The sequence below is a fragment of the Medicago sativa genome, chromosome 6 (assembly GCF_051527215.1).
Source record: "Medicago sativa cultivar Bolivia chromosome 6, Bolivia_mono, whole genome shotgun sequence".
Lineage (NCBI taxonomy): Eukaryota > Viridiplantae > Streptophyta > Magnoliopsida > Fabales > Fabaceae > Medicago > Medicago sativa.
Window position 1 is genome coordinate 72,911,002 of NC_140754.1, and position 23,864 is coordinate 72,934,865.

Consider the following 23,864-nt stretch of genomic DNA (forward strand, 5'->3'; position numbering starts at 1 on the left):
TCTTTAGAATAAGACTCTTTGCTAATAGCATGAGATAAAGCTTTTGATTTTTTGGCTTCTTTGCGTCTATGATCCTTCTTCATTAGAATTTTAAGCACTTGTTTGCGGTCATCTGGAGGCAATCGAGCAATTTTCTTCAAATTACGTGCCTGATGCTTCAAGGAATGCTTTAATTTTGAACCTGAGCTGCGTATCTTGATCACAGTTTCGTCCACCGAAGAATTTGATAGATTAGCTTTAGAATTTGATTTGAGATTGGATAATTTTGAGGAGGAGGAGGACACCACTCCAACGTCCCCATGAACTTGATCTTGAAGCCACTCAATACTCCAAGGTCCTGAATTAATAGAACGGGATGCACACGGAGGACAAGAAAGTTGCCGTCGAAGGCATTTGTCAATATTAGCACCGAGGAGTTTTGCTTCCACCTCCAAGACCGGCTGATGAGGAATAATATCAATAGGTTGCTGCTCTTCTGTAATAATCAGTTCTATTGCTTCATGAGTTGCTTCAGGCTGAGAAAAAACAGCAGCTTCAGGCTGAGAAAAAACAGCATTGACAATATTATCAGATGTTGCTTCATGAGTTGCTTCAGGCTGAGAAAAAACAGCAGCTTCAGGCTGAGAAAAAACAGCATTGACAATATTATCAGATGTTGCTTCATGAGTTGCTTCAGGCTGAGAAAAAACAGCAGCTTCAGGCTGAGAAAAAACAGCATTGACAATATTATCAGATGTTGCTTCATGAGTTGCTTCAGGCTGAGAAAAAACAGCAGCTTTAGGCTGGGAAAAAACAGCATTGACAATATTATCAGATGCCTCTGACAGGCTTTTTTCACAATCTGCCATTGCATGACCAGCCTCAATATTATCAGTCGACAGTTTATTGGATTTGGAGTGGTGTAGACAGTTGGCTGCATCAATATCAGTTGCCCAGTCATCTACCATATCATTAACAAGATGTTCCGCATGGTCGCCTAACTCATTAGCCACATTATCATAATTATTGTCAGGTATTGACGCATTTGAGACCACGTCATTCTCCGATAAACAAGCATCCTCTCCAATATCGAAGCCCCACTCCTCAATGATTTTTAAATCAACAATCACTCCATCTATAAGAATGCTCTCAGAAAAATTAATAACATCCAAAGAGGACGTTGCTAAAAGAACCCTTGCATAATCAAACCGGTCCTTGGCAACCGTACTATCATCTAACCGCATAAATCTGCCGCAGTCCATAATAGCTAATTTAAAAAATTCTGAATTCCAAGCATGGATAGGTATGCCATAAATCCGGACCCAAGCTCCCCTTTCAAAATTAATGGCATTGTGGTTCCAGCGAATTGGCCTTGATAAAATTAAATTAAAAAAGTCTTGAGCCTCCGCAATTACCTTCATGACATCAGAGTTCGAAACACACCGAATAAAAACTTTGTCTGCACCTAACGGGATAATATCAAGATCATCAAACCCCGCATCTTCAATACGCGTTTGAATTACCGGAATGGTTTCTCCGTTCAAAACTGAAGCGATAACACCATTACGGGCCCATAATAAATCAGCATTTGTTGGTGTGTATTTCCTGAGCCATTTTTGTCACGACCCAAAATTCACAATCGTGACCGGCGCGCGAACTAGAACATCCTAGTCCGGCAAGCCTATTGATGACACTTGACAACTATAATTTACAATTTATAAATTGATATCCACTGAAATTTCGACAGAGTATCCTCTGTATTTTGAACATTCGCCAAGATTTTAATTCTGTTTATGAACCTGTATTCTCATCCAGAGTTTCAAATGACATATCTACATCTTTGTACATCTCAGAATAAAACATTCCTAAACTCCAAATAGCTGCAGATACTCGATTCAACATATACATAAACAAAAGAGACATTCATCAAGGAAACCTACCACCAAGAGTGACACAGATGAACTTCAAATCTACTAGCAGCTTCCTACTTGGCTGCTTGGAAATCTGAAAAAAAAATAGAAAATGAAAGAGTAAGTCACAAGGACTTAGTGAGAGACAACAACCACCACCAACTAGAAGGGAAACACACAAGGGCACGATTATTTACTTTTCTCATACCAAATTGTAATTTACAAAGTTACTAACCATATAAAAATGTAATAAACTTTCAATCAAGTGTACCATGAAAATTTGAAAATCTTTGTGAGTTTATCAAACGAAATAAGACTATATCAAAATTCCAATGTCGTACAGAAGTGAACCCAAATCCACAACTTTAAAGAAAATATATAAATCGCGTATAATGAAAAAGAAATCAAAATAATCAAATCCAAATAGAATATAAAATCAAATTCCATTTAATAATACCAAAATAATAAACTTTAAAGAAAGTATAAAAATCCAACTTTCGTGAAAATAATCAAATGGGTGAATCGAGAACTAGCTCCATCTCGTTGATAGCCCTCTCCTCCTAATGGTGGCCTTTCCATAGGGGCGGCTCCATCTAACGGATAGCTCTTTTCTTTCGACTCAAAACAAAAATGTTTTAGAGTATAGTAAACTCAATTTAGTGAAAATAATCAAAATGGGTGAATCGAGAACTAGCTCCATCTCGTTGATAGCCCTCTCCTCCTAATGGTGGCCTTTCCATAGGGGCGGCTCCATCTAACGGATAGCTCTTTTTTCTCGACTCAAAACAAATGTAAAACATTTTCAATTAGGTAATTTACCTCTCGTTGATAGCCCTCTCCTCCTAATGGCGGCCTATCCATAGGGGCGGCTCCATCTAACGGGGTAACTCTACCTAATTGAAATCACATACTAGGTGCACCTAGGTTGTCATCATTATAACCGTAATTTCAAAACACCATTCTTAAAACATAATGGCAAAACCATATTTCACAACATAACGAAACTTATTTCAAGATATGTATCATCAAAACTCAACCGAAAATCTACTACTTATAATCATAAGTAAATCCAAATTCAAATCCAATTCAAAATCCAAATCGCGTACAAATTAATATCAAACCTTTTTGAAAACGCATATTTCAAAACCACGTTTCACAAGATCTCAACACAACTACGAAAATACATACAATCAAATTCTCCGTTTCAATTTCTTTACTTTATAAATCACAAGTAAAATTCAAATCGAAATGGATCGCATATTAATATCAAAAATCCCAAGAACATATATCTCAAAACCATATTTCTTCATTTCTCAAAACTCATGCAATAGTATAGGCAACCAAACCTCAATTTCAAATCTTTTTCTTAATAAGTCATAGGTAAATCCAAATAGAGTATAATTAAATTTGATGACTTTGAAATTATATAACAATGACGAGAAAAATGTTCAAAGGGTGTGTTCCTGAATTTGATAAATACTTTAACATATAAAATCAACAAAATATCGATAATGAAAATAATTAAAATAAGTGATAATGATCGTTATCAACTCACAGTTATAACGAATCAACTAGTGTGTTCTCCTACCATCCCTGGAGAAGCATTCGAAGCGTCCAGCGTCATATCTGAGCATCAATAATATTTTCTCATTAATTAGAAACCCATTCTACGACTTTAGTAACCATAGATAACCATAAAATTCCTCTAACACATACTCTTATCTTAAAAATTAATTTCTAACTCACTAATCATACCTAAATATGCACTAATTGAAATGTAAGTTGATAAATATACCTCAAAGAGTCTCAATGAGCAACTCTGACAATATGGGTACTCTCCTCCTACTTCAAAGCACAAACCCTAACCCCCAAAATTCTACCAATAGAGCTTGAATATGAAGTTGCTTTACTTAGATGATCAATTATTCTTAAGGATGATTGATTTGGTGATGAAAATGGTTGATTTTGGAAAGGAAGGAGAAAAAAAATGGAAGAAGATGAATGAGGGACAGAGAGCTAACGAGAGTTAAGAGGAGAAAGGAATGGGAAAGTTAGGTGTTGTTTTTTTTTTTTTTCTCCCACGTGTGGGTCTAGTACATTCTACATATATCTATTTTTATTAATACTTCTCAAACTTAATTTAATTTTTTTTTTCCAATTACTAAAACGGTGTGTTTCATTCTTCCCCCCTTAAGAAAATTCGTCCTCGAATTTTTTTTGATTATCACATACATACTACTAACCTTGATTTTCAAATAAATGTGGGTACTTTTACGCATTACTTCTTCGGGTTCCCAAGTGATTTCTTCGCCGGACGGTCTTTTCCAAAGAACCTTCACCGAAACAATATCTTTTGAGCGTAAACGTCTCACTTCCTTATCTACTATAGAGGCACTTCTTGTCTAACTGCACATCTTCATAATACCCACATGAGAAAGGTATAAAGGTACTTCTAAAGCATAGATATATGAAAGACACGACAAACACTTGAGAGATCCGGTGGAAGTACCCCACTATAAGCTACAATCTTAAACGTCCCAGAGAACTTTGATCTTATCTTGTCGTTCTACTACACCGCAAACTCCTTTCAATAATGATGCTCGTAAAAATAAATGTTCTCCAACTGTGAATAGAAAGGAAGCACCTCTTGTCAACCTAAGTCCTTTGCCTGCTCTAAGTTATTACTTAACTATCTTTGATCAATTTAACCTTTGAAATAACATCTTAAATCAATTTCTTCAAGCTTCTAACCAGCCTATATAATAATTACACTGCCTACAATACAAAGCCTCCATGGTAACATCTGAGCACTAGATTGGTAACTATTGTTATATCCAAATTCCATCTTAGATAAATATCAATCCTAAATTCCTCAAAATTCAAGAACAAAATACGAAGAATATCCTCTAGGATGTGTATAACTTTCACTAATTAAGAATCATTCTTAGGATGAAGGTTCTACTGAGAGTCAAACAGGCTTCCAATTCAAATTTGAAAGACTTCCAAAACAGAGCAGTAAACTAAGTCTTGCTCACAAAACGTTATCAAAATCAACTAAGAATTTTATAAATTTACTTTTTATCACATTACCTATCATATTCACCAAGTTCGACCTTTAACCTTAAGCCTTTTTGACATCCTCCACTAAGGTGGAACTAATTTGAAAGTGGATAATAATGTTTTTGAATGGTCAAACTTAATTTTAATTCCATTTTCCTCGGTTCTTGAAATCCTTTAACTATAAGCCTCTTCATTTATGCTATCTAGACTGTTCATGAATTTCTTATTCAAAGTTTCTACAACAACAATAGCCTTTCTGGGGGAGATTTAAGATCGCGTAATCACAATCTGAGCTTCGTCCAATTTCTTTCTCCTAAAATGTAAATCACGTTGCCGAAAAGTATACTTAAGACTAATATGGTCGGGTATAACTCACACAAGTCTCTCTATATAGGTAATACCTCCAAATCTTATGAGCTAAAATCATTGTTGCTGCATTCTAATCATATGTAGGATAGTGTGGGTTGTGTCTTTCTTTACTCTTAGAATAACTAAGAATGTCATCAGTGAACAATATCACAAATTGATCCAAGAACAGTTTAAAACCCAATTCATCAAAACCATAAAAGATGTTGGAGTATTAGTAAACCCAAAAGGAATAACCAAAATTTCATAATGGTCGCAGCATGCGTAAAGAGTTGTCACTGGCATAAGATCCCTCTTAATTTTCAACTGGTGGCACCTAGACAGCAAATCAATCTAGGAAAAACTCAGAGGTCCTTGCAGTCGGTCAAACAACTCGTCAATGCAGGGTAAATGACATTTATTTCTAACTATCACTCTATTCACTTGTTTGTAAACTACACATAATCACATGTATCTATCTTTCTTCCTTACAAACAATATCAGGGTTCCCTACGGAAAAAAAAAATATTTGAGCGAATAAATCTCTTGCTGAGAAAATCATGTAGCTTCTCCCTTAACACCTAAAGTTTTGCTAACTATTTGATCAAAAAGTATGGATGTCATTGAGTGTTGGGAACCAAGTCTATAAAAAATTTAATTTTCTTATCATGAGAGAATCTAGAAAATTCTTCAGGAAAAATATTAGGAACTCACACTCTTGAACAATTATTGTTCTTCATTACTCACTTATATATCCATAATCGAAACCAATTATCCTTGACCACCTCTTTTCATTACCTTGTTAGCTCCTAAACTTGAGGTTAAATAATATGGTACCTAACCAGGTTTTTCCTTAAAAGGATAAAAGTGATTACCTAATATCTCAACTTTCACTACCTAGTAATAGGCTAAGGTGGCTCACTGGACAGACAACCGATTCATACTCAAATCCTATCAAAAATCTATGCTAAAGCTATCGGTGTTCATACAAGACTAGCTAATGGATGTGTCGTAACTGCCAAGAACGATCCCCTTTTTTTTTTTTTTGACCTGCTTGACCATATTAAAACAATACTTTACCATCTTTAAAACAATTTTCAGATTCAAATCAACCAATGTAGAACCAAAATTACTCTAAGGAAAAGTTGATTATCTACATGCCCCATAATCGAATCTACGAAGGTTTGTCTACTACAACCATCCATTACTTCCACTTCACTTTCACCTTCCTGATTTGATGAAACCACCAGGTTTCTTACTTTCTTATCTTCTTTTTCACCAAACAAACTAACAAAATTTAAATGATATTTATGTATTCTTGTGCCTGTGACTGTGAGTTAACTAAAGGTTGTATATCTCCTACAAATGCCCCTATGCCCAACGTGTATGGATTACCCGTAACAATAAGGTTATTCTTCATTCTTTTATAAGCTCCTCCGTATATTGGTTTAGTGTCAAACAATTTTCAGTTTATGCTGGGTTTACATTGTTCCCTCTCGTACTTTAAAAACAATATATATGTGAACTCCCTATTCCTTATATTTGAGCATCCTAATGCCCTTCATAACCTCTCGACATCGTCAATGACATGCAGCGGATCCTCACACACCAAGCTTAGAAAAGGTAATGGTTTAAGTCCATGTGGGTGGATTTGTCGGCTGCTTCTCAACCAACTTCTTACAACTGTCATGATGTATTTGTCTTAGATTAACCTATTGCTTTCCAACAGCAACCCCCAAACAAGTTGTTGTAATACCTATAGCAATCTTCGCCTTCCTATTGACATTTCAACACTAGCTACTCCTATAACTAAGCCACGTTCGTCGACATGAACGCAAATTCTCCATCATTTGATTTACGTCGACCATGAGTATGTCCCAAAAGACGACCTCTTTAACTAAGGTTTTAAGGTTGGGCAATAAACCCATAAGGAATTAATTTCCCTTCTAGTGGAGATCTTGGTAATGGGTGACACCCTCACTAAATGAAGGAAAATTGACCGAATATATAACAAGATGACAAAAGAGTGAGACCGATCAAAGACCAAAAGAAATCACAGGATTGGACAACAAGTGACACTACCATAGAATGCTAATAGATTTTTGCAAGTAAATGGTGCCGCGGTTCACGATTTACACGCAAAAATCCATTTTCATTCTACGTCTGCAGCTATTAGGACCTACAACCGGAGCTCTGATACCAACTTTGTCACGACCCAAAATTCACAATCGTGACCGGCGCGCGAACTAGAACATCCTAGTCCGGCAAGCCTATTGATGACACTTGACAACTATAATTTACAATTTATAAATTGATATCCACTGAAATTTCGACAGAGTATCCTCTGTATTTTGAACATTCGCCAAGATTTTAATTCTGTTTATGAACCTGTATTCTCATCCAGAGTTTCAAATGACATATCTACATCTTTGTACATCTCAGAATAAAACATTCCTAAACTCCAAATAGCTGCAGATACTCGATTCAACATATACATAAACAAAAGAGACATTCATCAAGGAAACCTACCACCAAGAGTGACACAGATGAACTTCAAATCTACTAGCAGCTTCCTACTTGGCTGCTTGGAAATCTGAAAAAAAAATAGAAAATGAAAGAGTAAGTCACAAGGACTTAGTGAGAGACAACAACCACCACCAACTAGAAGGGAAACACACAAGGGCACGATTATTTACTTTTCTCATACCAAATTGTAATTTACAAAGTTACTAACCATATAAAAATGTAATAAACTTTCAATCAAGTGTACCATGAAAATTTGAAAATCTTTGTGAGTTTATCAAACGAAATAAGACTATATCAAAATTCCAATGTCGTACAGAAGTGAACCCAAATCCACAACTTTAAAGAAAATATATAAATCGCGTATAATGAAAAAGAAATCAAAATAATCAAATCCAAATAGAATATAAAATCAAATTCCATTTAATAATACCAAAATAATAAACTTTAAAGAAAGTATAAAAATCCAACTTTCGTGAAAATAATCAAATGGGTGAATCGAGAACTAGCTCCATCTCGTTGATAGCCCTCTCCTCCTAATGGTGGCCTTTCCATAGGGGCGGCTCCATCTAACGGATAGCTCTTTTCTCTCGACTCAAAACAAAAATGTTTTAAAGTATAGTAAACTCAATTTAGTGAAAATAATCAAAATGGGTGAATCGAGAACTAGCTCCATCTCGTTGATAGCCCTCTCCTCCTAATGGTGGCCTTTCCATAGGGGCGGCTCCATCTAACGGATAGCTCTTTTTTCTCGACTCAAAACAAATGTAAAACATTTTCAATTAGGTAGTTTACCTCTCGTTGATAGCCCTCTCCTCCTAATGGCGGCCTATCCATAGGGGCGGCTCCATCTAACGGGGTAACTCTACCTAATTGAAATCACATACTAGGTGCACCTAGGTTGTCATCATTATAACCGTAATTTCAAAACACCATTCTTAAAACATAATGGCAAAACCATATTTCACAACATAACGAAACTTATTTCAAGATATGTATCATCAAAACTCAACCGAAAATCTACTACTTATAATCATAAGTAAATCCAAATTCAAATCCAATTCAAAATCCAAATCGCGTACAAATTAATATCAAACCTTTTTGAAAACGCATATTTCAAAACCACGTTTCACAAGATCTCAACACAACTACGAAAATACATACAATCAAATTCTCCGTTTCAATTTCTTTACTTTATAAATCACAAGTAAAATTCAAATCGAAATGGATCGCATATTAATATCAAAAATCCCAAGAACATATATCTCAAAACCATATTTCTTCATTTCTCAAAACTCATGCAATAGTATAGGCAACCAAACCTCAATTTCAAATCTTTTTCTTAATAAGTCATAGGTAAATCCAAATAGAGTATAATTAAATTTGATGACTTTGAAATTATATAACAGTGACGAGAAAAATGTTCAAAGGGTGTGTTCCTGAATTTGATAAATACTTTAACATATAAAATCAACAAAATATCGATAATAAAAATAATTAAAATAAGTGATAATGATCGTTATCAACTCACAGTTATAACGAATCAACTAGTGTGTTCTCCTACCATCCCTGGAGAAGCATTCGAAGCGTCCAGCGTCATATCTGAGCATCAATAATATTTTCTCATTAATTAGAAACCCATTCTACGACTTTAGTAACCATAGATAACCATAAAATTCCTCTAACACATACTCTTATCTTAAAATTTAATTTCTAACTCACTAATCATACCTAAATATGCACTAATTGAAATGTAAGTTGATAAATATACCTCAAAGAGTCTCAATGAGCAACTCTGACAATATGGGTACTCTCCTCCTACTTCAAAGCACAAACCCTAACCCCCAAAATTCTACCAATAGAGCTTGAATATGAAGTTGCTTTACTTAGATGATCAATTATTCTTAAGGATGATTGATTTGGTGATGAAAATGGTTGATTTTGGAAAGGAAGGAGAAAAAAAATGGAAGAAGATGAATGAGGGACAGAGAGCTAACGAGAGTTAAGAGGAGAAAGGAATGGGAAAGTTAGGTGTTGTTTTTTTTCTTTTTTTTTTCTCCCACGTGTGGGTCTAGTACATTCTACATATATCTATTTTTATTAATACTTCTCAAACTTAATTTAATTTTTTTTTCCAATTACTAAAACGGTGTGTTTCAATTTTGTAACAGGTTTAGGAAAATTGGTAGCTGCAGCACCACATATAGTGCTTTTAAAAGTTGCAGCACCTATAGGCACAGATGATAGATGCAGCTGTCCAACCTTTCTTGTCTCCTTCGAACTCTCACCAGCCACACCGCCACCCTCTCCTCCTACTGCCCTCGCCTTAACCAAACCCAGCCTCACATCCTCCCTCACCGTGGTTATGTCTCCCCCACCTACTGAATATTGAAACCCACTCACATTTTTTTCTCCCTCATAAACATCAGTCCTATTGTCCACCTTCGTCCGCACTAAACTCTCACCCCTGACACCCTCACACACTCTAAGCTTAACATTCTCTTGCGGCTGACGTTGAAAGCGTGCCACTTTCGCCCAAACTCGAAATTGTCCAAAAAAGACATTATTCAGAGCCTTTAACAATTTCTCAGCATCCCTAACATTAGCGTACCTTGCAAAGCCATAAATGTGACCCTGCTTGTTTCTCTTACTCGATAAGAATAAATTATCCAAGATACCACATACCTCAAGCCCTTCTTTAACAATATGATAAGGTATCAAATCAGGCACATTTGTAAAATAGTATGTAACATACCGTTTGGGGTCTGAACTAGAGGATGTAGTCTGAACTTCAGTTGCTTTTTGTTGAAAATTGATGTCTGCAGAGCCTTCGTAAGAGAACTGCTGGTGTAGATCATGTGGGAATTCAAGGCGATCCCAAACAGAGCCGCGGTCGTTGTAATCCTTGCCGGTGTGACGCGTTGAAGCCCCAGATCTAGACTGTAGAAACTGCCCTTCCAAAGAACCTTCATGCCGCTCCAGCTCTAGCTGCTTGTCCTGTCCTCTACCTACCTGTCCCGGCGCTTTCCTCTTCCGCACTCGCACCACAGTCCACTCTCCGTCGTCCTCCCTGTTATCTGGCTCTCTCACTATTTGTCCCCCCCTATTTGTCCTCACTACCGGCGAGTGGAAGCGCCGGTGTCCTCTCTTGATCGCACTCACCATCTCACACTTACAATTTTACTCGACTTTCTATTCTAAAATGGTGGATTCATTGAATGTCCCTAACAAGATGTATCAATTTCTTCAGGCTAAAGTGGTAAAATTCATCTATAATCAGAAGTGGTACATTATGGAGTCTATTTTATAATGTTTTTCTACCTTGGTGCAGATGTTGCAAAACACCCATATTCCTAATTCTTGAAGAAAGCTTCACCAACATAGTTACTCTCATCTAGAGATTTCTTTCCTAAAGTTTTGCTGTCAAGGTTTAGGGATTTTGAGCTTATCCTAAGGTTAATCAAGGTGAGTTCTTAGTTAGGTTCCACCCATGGGATTATGTGTTTACTCTTGTGAGAAAATTATGAACTTTAGGGTTTATATATAGAAATTTTGTTACCCCTTTTCATGTCATACTTTCTTATCTTGTGAATACTTGCTATGTTAGTGTTTTACAGGTTTTCTATGATCCTTAGAGTCATATTATACTTGGAGATACTTGGTTTTGAGGTTTTTGGGTCAAAAATACCATTTTTGAAGGTGCTGGACTGTCACAACTCGCCGGGGCTAGCTATTACTCACCATGGCGAGCTAGACCACAGAATAGGTGGTCTGCTCGCCCCCAACTCGCGACATGGAGCAACCACTCGCCTCCGACATGCTTCAACTCGCCTAGGCGAGTAGACAGTGAGGAAACTCACTGTTTTGCTCGCTTCAGGCAGTTTTAGCGTTTCGCGAGGCGGTTTCCTCCGTGTTGTCTTTTTACCAAAGTAAACCCCTCAAACCAAGGTCCCATTAGATAAATATTGAAATGATTTTCTTGGAAGTGAAGCAAGTATTTAACTAATCGAGCAAAGCATGGTATGCGAGAGAAATTGTAGGTTTATAATCGGGTAGCGAACTATACTTTAAGAAAGGGAATGAAACTAGAGCCTCGATATAGTTTATCGAGAATTAGAATGTTAAGCATGATTATATGTACATATATATGTTAAGACGTGAGACGATTAGTTTAATCTTTTCACAAAGAAAGTTTAAGCAAGATGTAGGTGTCGTGTCTCTTGAGATCCACACTAGGTTGGACTCAAGGGGTTTCCACTAGTGAAACGGGATTAGCCGCAAGGGCCCCGCACGTCACTGAGGGAGTTCCGATGGTTATACCTTAGATAGGTTTCCATCGGTTAGTAACACTACAAGAAATGATGCAATTAGCCAGGGAAATATGCCAGGAGCAATAACCCCTGGCAAATTTGCCAGGAGCAATGCCAGGGAAAACTCCTGGTAAACCACCTTTTGCATCTGCCAGGAACAACACTGTTAAAATCCCTGGCAAACATCACTATATAAAAAACCTTTTCCTCTATTCTCTCTCTCTCCCTCCATTGTCTTTCACAATTCAGTTCAGAAAATCTGAAACCCTCGTCTCTCACCAAACTCCATCGAACCACAAAACCCTTCTTCTCCGTCGAACTCACCCTAACCCACTCTGTAGAACCCAGAACTCTTCTAAATCTTCATCTCACCCATCGTCTCATCTAGAACCCATCAAACTCTCACTCACAACAACTCACCCTCTCTCTGTTGAAATCAATTGAACCTCTACGGTTCGATTGAACCCAATACCCGTCGAACTCTTCAAACCCATTGATTGAACTTATAAATCTTGAAAATCAATTGAAACCCAAAGATTCGATTGAACCCAGAAAGGTATTGCATTAACTCGTTTATTCCTCTTTGTATTTTGCTTCTGAAAGTTTTGATTTTTCAATGAAATTTAAGGTTTTGGTGGAACTCTAATTTATAATCTTCTTTTATTTCAGCTTTGGATTCGAACTATGCTTGCAAAACGGGGTGGTTTTTTGGATTCAAACTCGGCTCATTTCAGGTATTGTGTTCATGTGATTTTTGAGTTAGTTTGTACCTATTATGTGTGATTTGCTGAGTTGAGAGCCTATTATATGTGTTTTATGAAGTGTTGTTCTTGTATTCTGTTTTATTTTTTGCTAAGTCTTGAATTCTTTTCATTATAAGAGCTTTCTGATCCCGTTGTCGGAGTTTCTTGAGAAGAATGTGATGTTGTCGGAGTTGGAGTTTCGTGAGAAGAATGTGATGTGAGGTGGACTCTGATGCTGAGGTTTTGGATTATAGACAGAAACAGGTTTAATTAGTTAATGTTTGATTTTGACAAAGTTAGTTACTTCGTTTTGATTCATGTAATTTTCTTGTATCTTTCCCTTTCATGATATTAGTTTTTACTGTGATGGGTTGCTCAGGACGTAATTTGAGGATATAGACTGCATTTCTCTATGTTTCTGCCTCTGCTGCATTTTTTCAAGTGTCTTGGGTGTTTAGTATGCATAGGAGGTTTATATTTGGTGTTTAATTTGAGGATATATGCTTGTTGAATAGGTCCAAGCAGCTGAGGCGTCAAAGCCTAAGGACATAACTTCTGAAGGTGTGGAAAACATTTCCACCGAGTCTCAAAATACCACTGATGAAGACAGGCCAGTAAGTAGAATCATATCCCGTCTATATATATATATATATATATATATATATATATATATATATATATGTGTGTGTGTGTGTGTGTGTGTGTGTGTGTTTTGTTACAATTCAACTATCACAAAAGTTCAGCATAAGTGAAAATACTTGGCTTTACATCTCAGATTTGAAATTGACATGGTAGCTCATTCCTTGTGTGAATTTGGGGGAGGTGAAGAAGAGAGGAAAGAGTTGGAAGCATATCGTGATATTCCTGCACTGGCATTGATGAAAAATACTACCAAGTATGTATCACAATTTTTTTATCTCAACTACTTCTTCACTTATGCTGGAAATACTTGTACTTGTCTTCTTTTAAACACAATAATTTTAATTTGTGATGAAAAATGTTTTGCTCCTTAGCTACTTTGTTTTAAAGTAATTGGAGTTTTCTGAGCAGATTACGTTCTCCTTAAGAGCTCAGGTCTGAAGGGCTATGTCCATTGACACCTGAAGAATCCATCCTCATGCTTGCTGCTCTTGGCTTTAACCGCAAGACAAACATATTTGTAGCTGGTTCTAATTTGTACGGAGGTTGCTCACGGTTGGCTGCTTTGACCAGCTTGTACCCTAAATTAGTCACTAAAGAGAACTTACTTTCTTCAGCAGAACTCGAACCATTTGCTAATTATTCATCTCAGGTTTGCTGCTACTATCATTCTTGTTTCATTTATTTCAGTGATGTCACAAACCTAATTAAGCTCCTTGTTACAGTAAATCCTGTTTTGTGCACTTTTCATGTTCTATAAATTGCTCCTCATATTAAACGTTCGGCGTTATTGAGGACCGAATTATTTTGGTACTGCTGTTGGTCTTTTGATGAATGACACATAGTTATTTCTATTGTAGTTAGCAGCACTGGACTTCATAGGCTGTGCTGCCTCAGATGCATTTGCCATGACTGAATCAGGAAGTCAGCTATCATCTTTGGTGTCTGGATATCGAATATACTATGGTGGAGGAAGAATGCCAACAATACGTCCAAATAAGCGCATGCTTGCTAGTATATTCATGATGAACTCTACAATAGAATGGCGTGTTTTTGTGAAGGTGGCTGGGGGAACTAAACATCTACCTCATCTTTGGGATCTTTGTAATAACGAGATTGTTGTCAGATCAGCGAAGCATGTTATCAAGGTGATAACAACTATCTTAAAGATTTCATTTTCCTCTGGTTTTCCTCTATCATTAGCTAATTTGAAATCTGAAATAATTACAAGAATCATCAAATGCATAGTGGCCTACTATAATAGGAATAGGGATTCTGTGTCTTCATTTTCATGGAAATATATTTCATGATATTTTTAATTATTTTATCATGAACCTATCTATAATTGATTTATATAACTTGTGAGTGTTTGAGTGTTTAACTTTAATCTGCCAATCCTTGTTTGAATCCTCTTTTTGTGGTCTCAGGACAAAAATAAATATTATATAGAATGATATATGTCAGATGTTATTTAGATGATATTTTCAAATTATTTATGGAATATATGCTTGTTGAATATTCAAATTATTATGGAATATATACATTTTAAAATGTTTTATAAAATTATTTTAATTATTAAATTTTAATATTTTGATTTTTTAAACAATTAAAAAATGTTTTTTTTTTTTAAAAAATTCGTACGCATTTTGCCAGGGGTTAACCCCTCACAAATCCCCTGGCAGCATTTGATTTGATCTCTGAAAAGTGGGTCAGGATGCGTCAGAAAAGTTGCCAGGGGTTGTACCAAGGAAATGGGCCCCACGCAATTTGCCAGGAGCTAAAGCCCTGGCAGAGTCATTTGCGATGAGCAGATTTGCTGGGTATTCTGCTCCTGGCAAAACTCCTGGCAAACGTTTATTTGCCAAGGATTTCTGCATTTTGCCAGGGCTTCTGCCCCTGGCAAAATGCAACATTTCTTGTAGTGTAAGGGATTGTGCTCGGGTTTACTCCACCCCTGGGCTCTCCGTAAAATGAACTCGGATAATCTTATTGGTCAACGCTAACTTCTAACTTAATTGTATACTTGATCATGAGTTGACGTTAGATACGTTCAAGTTTATGAAGTAGAGCAAGTAAAGATAGATATATCGATGACGACCTTAGGTATTTCCCTAATCTTCCGGCTTAGAATCTTGTCATGACTATGTTATGTGTAGGCCTTGATGCGTAGAGCGTATCTTGGCGTAGCGGTCACAGATTCTCCTTAACCGTCATGACACGTATAGTGATAGAAAGACCTATAACAAGTTGAGAAGAACCTATGACGGGTCTAGTTTGCAGGACCGTCAAGGAAAGCATGACCACACATGTATAATCAACCGTCAGATTGTATTGTAGACACGTGGTAACCGTAGGTTTTCCCAAGGTTATCACTAGCCTAGGGTTAGGTAGAACTCACCGAGGCATTATGTCTCATCCCTCTCCTTATGTGTTGTAATGAACTTTGTGGACAAGTTTCGTTCGACTATCTTGTGAAAATAATGTAACATAAGACTTAAGTTGGCTTTTGTATCTAATCTCTCGACTGAGGTCGTTTCAGTATTGTATAATTAATGTATCCAATATCAGTTTTAACGCACTTTCGAATTGGGCGTTACACAAATGCATCAAATAAATTGTGATAAACAAGAGATTCGAAAGAAAGGTCAACGACATTACTCAAGAATAACAACTCCAATGAAGGTAAAAGTAATACTAAGGTGCAAAGGATAACTCTACGTAACTTCAAAGGTAAATCATGTATCTATCTTATTATTCAAGGTAATACAAAACAAAGGATAAAACTTACTAAATCGACCATATTGTTATTATATTTGAATTCGGTTAACTACGGGGATGCATCTGAATTGCGTTTGACAAACATTTAAAATAGTTTGGTTTCAATAGTCCCACATTGATAGTGCTCAAACATCCAAGAGGAAGGTTTACCTATAAAAGACCCTGTATACATTAGCCAACATTGTGTTGTCCACTTAGTTTAAAACAATGTTGATTAGTAATAGTTTTTGGTGCATTGATTTTTGAGATACCTCAAATGAAATAAAATTATTTTAAAAATTAATTTTTTTTCTTTGAGGTTGTCTCAAAATTCAATGTACTAAATAATTCTAGTAAAAAAATATTTTTCTTTTGATCTTGAATGAAGTTCATCTTATCACAGTTTGAAATTTCATTCAGCTTGCACTTTGGAGTTTGGTTTAAACAATCCAATATCAATAGTGCTTAAACAATCAAAACGGGACCTTTAAAATTTGGCTGGGTGACTATTCGGACCCAAACTTAATTGATGATAATGTTCATTAGTAATAAGTTTTGGTCCATTAAATACGACATTGAATACGACACTTCGATACCGATATTTCAATAGAAATGGAGGTAAACAGTCTACAAGTCCTTATTATAAAAAAACTGAATCCTTGAAGCTATATGCTACCTAATACAGCTTTAAAAGATTTTTATTGAATTAATTCAAACAATTCATAAGTGGATACAAAAAATTCGATACAAATCTTAAATCTCAAAAGGATTATTATTAAAGCTTTTCTCTTTTGCATAAAGTAGAGAGTGCTCTCTATACTGAAGTGTTATGACCTAGACATATAACAGTATAATTAGAATCAATTTTGACCCAATTAAATTTTATTTTTCAATCTTAATAGTGTCGAAACAAAAAGAAAAACCTGCCACTGGTTATCCAGAAAATATATCCTTTATCATAGAGTCAATTTCATCATAGTTCTAACACAGGAGATGGTTTTTATTTTAATACAACCTTTTCCTTCAAAAATTTAATTTTAAAGATTAAAGATTTAAAAATTGTAACCATGTTTCTATAAAACAAAATTAACTTTTGAATTATGAGAAAATGAGTTGAACATAAAGAGTTTGTTTTTAAACTTTACATAAATGAGTTTGAATATAAAAAATGTCCCTATCATACTTGAATCAAATTTTGAGTGGAACCAATTAACAAATTGAGTTGAACTTGGACAAATTCAACTCAACCCGTTTTCAATCATACCTACAACTTTGAATCCAAAAACAAACTCACATTCCGGTGGAAAGGGAATAGCAAAATCGGGAATCGTAAAATCACAATCAAAATCGAAGTATTTTACTCAAGGACTTTTGTATAATCGATATAGGAAATTGTAAAATCACAATCAAAATCGATGTATTTTACCAAAAAAAAATACTAAATATATGTTATCAATGGTATATAGTCATAAATGACTTAGTTTATATGAAATCGTAAAATCGCAATCAAAATCGATGGAGAAAGTCGCAAAATACTGGATTTTAGGATTTAAGTCGGGATTTTGATAACAATGCTAGTATCTATCGAGTGTATTGTTTTACCACCGGAATTTTTGAAACATAAATATATTTAATCTTAATAGTTTTATTTTTATAAATGCCAATAATTATTGATTAAAATTAGGACTTAGGGGTGAAAATATGTTGGACAGTAAGTCTGGAACAAAGTGAGCTAATGTATCTGCTACTTGGTTTGCTTCCTTGCAAGTATAGTTCAATATCATTGCGCCTTCGTCGTTATCCATCCTTTGAAATATCCTGGATGAGTTGAAAGGACTGTTGCTACTTTGGACAACCATATTTAATCAGTTTGAAATTACCTTCACAATTGTGTATGATAGCACAGCAACAACAACTCCACTGTCGATCACCACAACTCCATCACAGTTAAGAGCCACAAAACCTGTTGCAGATTATTGGTGCCTTCTAGTATTAGTTTCTCAGATTATAAAGAACAAACTAATCAAGTATCTTCTATAGGCTATAGCTACGATTTTGATTGACATTAAGGTTATTTGGTTATGCAGAAATAAGTTGAGATGCGATAACAAGGTTATCAATTGGTGCTCGACTCTTTAGCAAATTTATTCCAACACTTCTTTATTTAATAATTGAGTGATGCTATATGTCACGAGACATATGCTCGCAAATTTCAGAAACTCTATTTGTCAATTGTGATATCCCTTTCTTACAAGGTTAGTTAATAATATATTCCTTTCCTATAGAGATATGAAGGGTTGTGGAAGAAAAAGAGATAAAACAGAAGATATCAAGTGGCCGAGCAATACAGTCGATCACGATACTTTTGTGATTGTAAATTTGTAATATTCAGAATATTTAGCATTTTCCCCAATAATTACACGAAATGCACTCCCACTCCTTTGAACTCACAGAAACCTTTAATCCACATTGCACCACTGTTGTACCACAGATCGGGTATGTAATCTTTGCCTTCAGCTCGTCCTTGTTTAGTATTTTTTGTTTTTTCTCTTATGTGTCATATCAATTTTCTTGTTTTTAATTTATATTCTCGAAAAACAATCTTGAGTATGTTTAGCTGTTCACACTTGAATATGGAATTCAAGAAACTGTGCACCATTTCATTTTTGAATTTGTTATAGTAATGAGAACATGCATGTCAGTGTAATGCGTACAATTTTAGAAAGGGATGAAAATAAACACATTCTTAATAAGGATGAATGGTGCCATGTCTTGACACAGTTTCATGTGCATCTAAAAAAGCATCTTCATCATTCTTAACTTTCTTCACATTATATATTCTATTTCAATTGCAACATTGGATTCATTTTCCAATGGCTGTTTGGAAGACTTGGTAGATTTTCAGGAATGGTTCTGACTGACATATAATATAGTATGGTTTGAATAGTCCCACATTGGAGGTTCTTAAACAAGCAAGAGGAAGATTAGCTATAAAAGTAACAATTTGGATTCAATCCAGTGATTCACTATGTGATATCCACTTAATATATGATAATTAAGTTCTGTATAGTAATAGTTTTACATAATTTTGTTTCCATTTAGTGGACCCTCTAAAATCAATGTACCCAATAACTAGTAGCATTTTTTTCATCTTTGTCCTCTATCATCTTGTATTTCGAATAAGGCAAGTGAAATAAGTTCATTTTTCAATTATCATTTAAAGATTAAGTTATAGATCGTGCCACATGGTTTTCCTCTCAGCACATATTGTTCGACATGAATGTAGCTTCGTCATTATAGATCCCATAAATATCCTGCAAGTTGAAAGGACTTGTGCTCCTTTGGACAACCATATTTAACCAGTTTGATAGCAATTAAGGATTCTGATTCAACCCTAATGAGTATATGTCCCTCTTTGCCGCACCAGATTTAGACCTTTGAAAATCCCCCATCTCAAACATCCTAATGTAGGAAAAGACAACCTTGAAATTATCTTCACTACCGCATATGACACCACCGCAACCAGCAACTCCTCTGTCAATCGCCACAACTCTATCACAAATAAGAGCCACAAAATCTGCTGGAGATTACTTACTATTCGGCGGATCTCCATCTCTCATGGCATGAATAGTACTAGCACGGTGTGAAAGAGGGATTCCTCGTGTTCATTAGATCGCGGACAATCATTATCAACACACTAAACAAGCTTCCCAACGCATATTTAATTTCTTGTATCATTTAATAAAAACTTTACTTTAATATCCTATCGCTGCACTCTAATGGTTCTGATAAAAAAATAAATTAACCTTGCCCACTATTCAACAAATTGAATTGAATTTGAAACTGTTTTTACCTAACATAGCCATAGCTGTATATACTATCTGCAACAATAACTAATCAGTAAATTGTTCAAGTAGTGAAGTTATATTTTAAAAGTTTATATCTCGTATCCACAGATTATTGGTTGCTCAAATTACAAAGCATAAACAAACTTATCAAGTATCTACTATCTACTACGTATATACATAAAATCAAGAAAATCCATATTGCTATACATTAATTTCTCAGTTTCTCTTTCTCTTGTCACAATCTGTGCACTGAAGCTCATCCTAATTCAAAATTTAACAAATTCAAAGTTTGAAAGAATAGAAAATCTCAACACCAGGACATATCAAATAACTAGAAACATGAGGAAGAAGTAACACACTCTAGATTTTGGTTTGAACAGTCCCAAATCGATGGTGTTAAACGACCATAGAAAGATTTACCTATAAAAGACCCTTGTGCCTTGACTATTTAGACCCAAAAATGAAATGCACATTGTGCTTTCCACTTAGTTTATAAAGGTGGTCATAGTATGTAATAACTTTTGGTGCGTTGGTTTTCGAAAGTACCGGACATTTGGAAGAATTAAATTTTAAATTTTCATATGCCGGTATTTTTGAAAATCAATATACTAAAATAAATTGAGTTGCTAAATTTTTTAACTTCATTTGTTGGATAGAGTTGGCTGTAAATCCTCTAATATTGAACTGAGAACTGAACTGAGCCAATGATCATAGGCTAGCTAATGATCCTTTATCTTTTTTTTTTTCCTTTTATAGTTTCACTTCTTTCATGCTTATGCTTACTATTACTGAACCATAATTCCACTGTTACTGAACTATTGTAATATGAATTGAAAAAATGGCATTGAACAACTCGAGTAAAAACAACACAAATTTCTTAATAAACACCAATAAAAAGAAACTCAAAGAGTATAAATAAATGTTCAAATTTTTTTTTTTTTGAAAGATAAATGTTCAAAATCGTGTCAATATTTGAGTTAGCCTTGATCTTTTTTATTTTGTTACAAGATCTTTTATTTCTTTTTTAGCAAGAAAGTACTAATTTGTTTGTTATGTATCCTAATATGGAATCCCTCAGATAGTTAAATATATATATATCCCCGGCCACTCACTCTCCCCTCCAATTTTTCTACTCCCAAAACAAACAATCTTCTTCTCTCGCAAGCAAGAAATGGTTGCTTCCTCTCTTACGATTCTCTCCTCCTCTGGTCTCCTCTCAAAGTCTCTCCATCGCCCCATCGTCTATTCTCTCCTTCGCCCCTTTGCCTTTTTCGCTTACCGTCATTTGAAATCCAATCCCCATCAACTTCTCCCCGTCGCCTGTTCTGCTTACCGCTCTTTGGACACCAACCACCCCCCCCTCCCCCTCTTTCCGTCATGTAGTCACCTCTTCTTCTTCTTCTTTCGCTGCTTACCGCTTTTTTAAAACCACGACTATCGCCGACCGTCTCTCCCATCGCTCATTCGCTCAAATAGATATGTATCCTCTCACTCACTCTCCTCTCTTACAATCTCCTCCGCCAGTCATATCTCAAAGTCTCTCATTCTCCCCATTGTCTTTTCTCTCCTTCACTCAATTGTCCTCTCCTTTCTTACCGCCTCTTCCGTCGGTCTTATATCAAAGTCTTTCCTTCACCCCATCGCCCTCTCATCTCTCACAGTCTCCTCCCCTGGTCTCATCTCAAAGTCTTACCTTCACGCCATGGTCTTTTCTGTCCTTCGCCCCGTCGCTAGTTCCTCTTACCGCTATTTCAAAGCCAATCCCCATCTTCTAAGCCATGTCACCTCTTTTGATACCAACGGCATGCCCCAAAATGTTGACACTTACCGCAATGGTCTTGTATCAGGTAGATCTTATCGCTTATTCTAATCTTCATTTTTTCTGTTATAACCCACTTAGGTTGGCCTGATGGTGTTGGTTTGGGACCTTGGAGCGTGCTCCTCCTCACATGTGCTAATTTGGGTAGGCTAGTTCAGTTAGGCCCCCAATTTTATTATGGTATCAGAGCCTGTCGAATTTGAGGGCCATCTACCGATTCTCGCACCAAGCCCAAAGAGTGTTGCTGGGCGTGGCGACCAATTCACGCACCAAAGCCCAAAGAGTGCCGGGCGTGACGGGGGTGCATTGGGAAAAAACTCATGTCCCATATTGGATAGATAAGACTCTTGATAGGAGTTTATATTGAGGTGGGAATCCTCACCTTACGAACCGGTTTTTAAGGATGAGTTAGGCCCCCGATTTCATTATGGTATTAGAGCCTGTCGAATTCAAGTGTCAACTACCGATTCACGCATCAAGCCCATAGAGTGCGTCTGGGCGTGATGGCCGATTCACGCACCAAAGCCCAAAGAGTGCTAGGCGTGACGGGGGTGTATTGGGAAAAACCCATGTCCCACGTCGGATAGATAAGACTCTTGATAGGAGTTTATATAGAGGAGGAAATCCTCACCTTATGAACCGGTTTTTGAGGATGAGTTAGGCCCCCAATTTCATTAAGTTCAACTTCTTCAAAAGAAAACTCTATCAGTATTTAACTTTATTTTTTGTAATTGTTTTTAGTTGTGTTTGATCTGGTTTCTCCAATCATGAACCAAGCCGTCTTCAAAAAGGTGATTCGAATCATTCAAAGTCCCCTACCGTTGGAGAGAGACGGAGGATTATATGCATATCCGTATGTATATGCCTGAACGCTTGAAAGAAGATGTGAATATCAATGTGTATCAGAACACTCTTAGCATTAAAGGCTAGAGAGGTGGTTGTAAATCCTCTTGCACGCTTGATTTAACGGGGAAACATTACAAGATTGATCAGATTAGAGCTAAGATGAAATGTAGTGTGCTCAAGGTTGTTTTGCCTAAAATGAAGGATGGGGAAACTTCAGAGGAAAGGAACAACAATGATGTGATTATTGTCAAGGCTGAATAGAAAAATATGGTCATTTCATTAGTTATCTTTTTATCTTCCTTTTTGAGTCATTTTTTTTTTGTCTTTTTTTTTAGGCTTAATTAATGATGTGGTCCCTTAAGTTATTTGTTGGTTACATTTTAGTCCCACAAGTTATTAACGTTACAATTTGGTCCCTTTCAGTCATCTTCCGTTAACCAAATAAATCCCCACCGTCAAAACCGTTAAGCCAACGTTTAAGGTGAATACACATTGCAAGTTGTCACGTCACCGTTCACATGTGCCTATTTAATGTTTTGGCAAAAGACTGACGGTGAGGATTTATTTGGCTAACAGATACTAATTTAAGAGACCAAATTGTAACGTTAATAATTTATGGGACCAAAATGTAACCAACAAATAACTTAAGGGACCAAATCATTAATTAAGCCTTCTTTTTAGTACAAATGAATTTAGGTTTTGATTATGATATACAGGTGTTTCTGTGTTAAACATTAATGACTGCTTGAAAACATTAATGTGATTACGAAGTGATTATTATCAATGATGTGATTGTTACAATAGTAAACTCTAATGTAGCATACAACAGATCATAGTAAACTTGTCTAAGCTAAGCTAATGGTGAGTAACTTAATGAACAAGCTACCTAAGATTAAGGGACATGGAAAAATAATGCAGGAGGAATGGAAACGTTTTTGTTGGCTCATCAATTGGTAATTAAATGTGGGTTATAGAAATTGATGTGAGTCGGATACACAAGGAGAATGGGTACTGGTTATCAGATATAGTGGCAATGCAATATGGAGAATGACACATCAGTATATAAACAAGAGTGAAGACAACGT

At 35.9% G+C, this 23,864-nt stretch overlaps 2 protein-coding genes and 1 long non-coding RNA gene across 6 annotated transcripts; 2 read left to right on the plus strand and 1 right to left on the minus strand.

Moving 5' to 3' along the window:
- Positions 1-1,686: 1,686 nt before the first annotated feature.
- LOC146916729 (uncharacterized) lies at positions 1,687-9,899 on the minus strand. 2 transcript variants are annotated; one of them, XR_015015246.1, is made up of 5 exons: positions 9,589-9,899; positions 9,349-9,419; positions 7,824-7,887; positions 3,445-3,515; positions 1,687-1,983 (listed from the first exon to the last, which is right to left on the minus strand). It is a non-coding gene; the product is annotated as an uncharacterized LOC146916729 (long non-coding RNA). The 2 variants fall into 2 exon arrangements; XR_015015247.1 differs by lacking the exons at positions 7,824-7,887; positions 9,349-9,419; positions 9,589-9,899 and adding an exon at positions 3,685-4,664.
- A 2,294-nt stretch (positions 9,900-12,193) lies between these two features.
- On the plus strand, positions 12,194-15,036 carry LOC146916730 (O-fucosyltransferase 2-like). 3 transcript variants are annotated; one of them, XM_085717083.1, is made up of 7 exons: positions 12,194-12,683; positions 12,797-12,861; positions 13,008-13,134; positions 13,386-13,484; positions 13,646-13,765; positions 13,945-14,161; positions 14,370-15,036. In XM_085717083.1, the coding sequence occupies exons 4-7, from the start codon at positions 13,471-13,473 to the stop codon at positions 14,817-14,819; spliced, it is 801 nt and encodes a 266-aa protein (XP_085573209.1). In that variant the 5' UTR covers positions 12,194-12,683; positions 12,797-12,861; positions 13,008-13,134; positions 13,386-13,470; the 3' UTR covers positions 14,820-15,036. The 3 variants fall into 3 exon arrangements, with proteins under 3 accessions (XP_085573209.1, XP_085573210.1, XP_085573211.1); XM_085717084.1 differs by lacking the exon at positions 13,008-13,134; XM_085717085.1 differs by lacking the exons at positions 12,194-12,683; positions 12,797-12,861 and having other exon boundaries at positions 12,893-13,134.
- Positions 15,037-21,816: 6,780 nt separating this feature from the next.
- LOC146916731 (heat shock 22 kDa protein, mitochondrial-like) lies at positions 21,817-23,040 on the plus strand. Its single transcript, XM_085721720.1, has 4 exons — positions 21,817-21,961; positions 22,015-22,077; positions 22,675-22,724; positions 22,864-23,040. Exons 1-4 carry the CDS (start codon positions 21,817-21,819, stop codon positions 23,038-23,040), a joined length of 435 nt encoding a protein of 144 aa, XP_085577846.1.
- The last annotated feature ends 824 nt before the right edge of the window (positions 23,041-23,864 follow it).

What these genes read in the sequence shown, in the direction of transcription:
- LOC146916731 (XM_085721720.1), top strand. Translation starts at nt 21,817, where the DNA reads ATGGTCTTTTCTGTCCTTCGCCCCGTCGCTAGTTCCTCTTACCGCTAT. An exon ending in CCGCAATGGTCTTGTATCAG is followed by an intron (nt 21,962 to 22,014) that starts GTAGATCTTATC and finishes TAACCCACTTAG; the next exon opens with GTTGGCCTGATGGTGTTGGT. An exon ending in ACCAAGCCGTCTTCAAAAAG is followed by an intron (nt 22,725 to 22,863) that starts GTGATTCGAATC and finishes ATTAAAGGCTAG; the next exon opens with AGAGGTGGTTGTAAATCCTC.
- LOC146916730 (XM_085717083.1), top strand. An exon ending in TTGATGAAAAATACTACCAA is followed by an intron (nt 13,766 to 13,944) that starts GTATGTATCACA and finishes TTAAGAGCTCAG; the next exon opens with GTCTGAAGGGCTATGTCCAT. An exon ending in TTGCTAATTATTCATCTCAG is followed by an intron (nt 14,162 to 14,369) that starts GTTTGCTGCTAC and finishes TTTCTATTGTAG; the next exon opens with TTAGCAGCACTGGACTTCAT.